General features: G+C 38.5%; 1 protein-coding gene across 1 annotated transcript in view; it reads left to right on the top strand.

Annotated features, from left to right (window-relative positions):
- Positions 1-2,624, top strand: part of HOMER2 (homer scaffold protein 2) — a 58,713-nt gene that overhangs the window by 18,578 nt on the left and 37,511 nt on the right. The window contains exon 5 of the mRNA XM_015593451.2: positions 1,713-1,819. Within this exon, the coding sequence (XP_015448937.1) occupies positions 1,713-1,819 (107 nt within the window). The remainder of the gene's footprint in view (positions 1-1,712; positions 1,820-2,624) is intronic.

Genomic DNA, 2,624 nt, shown 5'->3' with positions numbered 1-2,624 from the left:
CAACCTAATTACCAAAACATTTAATGTAGGTTTTTTTTCTGACTCTAAAAGCAATATGTATTTATTGCAGATATTAAAAATATGACATATTATGAACAAGAGAATAAGAATTGCCTGCTTTCTCATCACTTGAAGATATTTGTTAATATTTTGATGTATATCTTCTTAATATAGTTTCCCAGTATATTTTTATATGGTTATTATTAACCTTTTCTTTTTCACTTTATGTCATGATCATCCCCTCATGTTTTCAGATATCCCTTTTCAAAACTACTTTATCGGCTAGACAGTATTCCAATGTCTGTAACACAAATTATCCCGTTAGCCTATAATTTGGGACGTCTATGTAGTTTCTGATCCTTCATTAATATAATCACTGTGATGGACGTTCTCACATATCTTTGTGCATTTCATGGTTTGTGCGGGATAATTCTTGAAGTGGAAGGATTGAGTTAAAAGTAGGGACATTTTAAAAGCTTTTGATGAATACTGCAGACTTAGCGAACAGAAGTATACAATTCTAAGCCCCACCAGCAGTGAATGAGAGCAGTTTTTCCTCCCACACCCTCACCAACAAAGTTTTGTTGATTCGACAGAAGAAAAATGTATTTTATTGGCTTTTTCATTTTGTATTTCTTTACTAGTGAGATTAAATATTTTTCATGTTAATCGATTCTGTGCATTTTTTCTTCTGTAAATGTCAATTGTGTATTCCTTCCTTTTTCTAAAAATGAAAGCATCAGGTTTTTGTTGTTGATTTCCAGAGACTTCGTTTTTTAACAGGGGCATTTTTGAATGTGAACAAAGCTAAAGCTATAGGCATAGGCAGATTCGCACAGTGAATGCCCAGGGACCCATAGGTCAGCTTTAACAATTAGGAATTTAGGACCCCTTATTTCATGTGTCCCCCTCTCCCTCCCACTATGTTTTAAAACGGATCCCAGACATCCTGTCACTTCATCAATATTTTAGTGTGCAGCCCTAAAAGATGAGGACTCTAAGAGCATTTCGATATAGGAACAGTATTAACATTTTGTTTTGAGTAACTGCAAATATTTAGCAGCAGATCATTTCCCCCAAGTTTTTGTTTGCATTTTAGTTTTGTTTATGGCTTTTTTTTTTTTTTTTTTTGCAACGCAGAAATATAATTAGTAGGATTTATACCTCCTTCCCTTCATGGTTCCTTCATTTGCCTTTATGCCTATTGGAGGCTAAACAATCTCTCTGAGATCTTATCCAAGGCCAGATGAGACTTCACTGCCATGTGGAGTGAATTATTACAGAATGCATTTCAGAATATCCACAACAATGCTAAATAGTAATGGAGACAACAGACGTCCAGATCTGATTCCTGATTTTTTAATGAGCGTGTTGATCTGACTCTCTGCAGGCCCCAGGATTTTTAAGTTGTTTCAGGTCCTAATATTTTTTCTCTTGTCTCATTCACCATGTCTTGTTCCTCATTATGAATCTTTCCTCCTCTTTTAATTTATGGCTTCTGTCTGTGTTATTTAAGGAGACCACGCATCCAGGCTTGTTAGGTTTACATGTGAAGTGTGAGTAAAACATCACGGCTCCGGGCACTGTCCTGTCCATGAAGTACACAGGCTTTGTGCACGCCTGACCTGCCGCCACTGTAAGGCTGTGCAGTGACGCGGGAGCTGATGCACTTTGGCCAGGAGTCTGTGTGTGAAACCCCATCTTCTCCCCAGGCATCCAGTGTCAATGGCACAGATGATGAAAAGGCCTCTCACGCGGGTCCCGCCGACGCACACCTGAAGTCTGAGAACAGCAAGCTGAAGATCGCTCTGACGCAGAGGTAAGGGTGTTCAATTCCAGAGGCGTTTTCTCCGAGGTCAGTGTCTCTCTGAAGACTTCCCTGCTGGGCAGGGTTTCGGGAAGCTGAAGAAGGAGACTGGGTCCTGCTCAGAGCGGCCACTCTGGTGTCCAGGCCAAAGGAAGAGCAGCTGGCTCCATGGCTGCTCTCCGCCTGGCTGACCATATCATACACAATTTGTGTGTGTGAGAGGCTGCGTTTGCTTGCATGCATGTGCAGCAGTATGTGAGAGAGTATATGAGAGTGTCAAGGAGTGTGTGTATGTGTGAGAGCGAGCAGTGTCACTGTGCTTCTGTTTTGTTTTTTGGGGGCAGCCAAATTTATCATTTATTTATATATGATAAGTTGTAGTTTTGAACATCCAGAAAAAAAAAACATGTAAAAACCTAAGAAGCTATTAAAATTAATATAAAATCTCACAAAAATCAATAGCTTTTCTATATACAAACAAACATCAAATAGGACATATAGTGAAAGAGGAGATTTCTTTTATAATATGAACTAGAACCATAAAATACATAGGAATAAACTTTAAAATGCACAAAAGCTTCTAAAATGATTTTGAAGACCATAAAGGAATAATTTAACTAATAGATATATTCTATTGAGAAGTGGTAGGAAGCCTTGATATTTTAAAAAGTATCAGTTTCTCCTAAATTGGTCTAGAAATTTAACACAGTCCCCATAATGATATCCGCGAGATTTTAATTTTTGATAACTACACAAGCTGTGCTTGTGGTTTTGTGTCTTGAGAATGTGGCCCATTTCCCAGAGGCTGGGCTGGGCT

Source organism: Pteropus alecto, unplaced genomic scaffold (genome assembly GCF_000325575.1).
Source record: "Pteropus alecto unplaced genomic scaffold, ASM32557v1 scaffold60, whole genome shotgun sequence".
In the NCBI taxonomy this organism is placed as follows: domain Eukaryota; kingdom Metazoa; phylum Chordata; class Mammalia; order Chiroptera; family Pteropodidae; genus Pteropus; species Pteropus alecto.
This window is presented reverse-complemented; position numbering and strand designations above follow the sequence as displayed.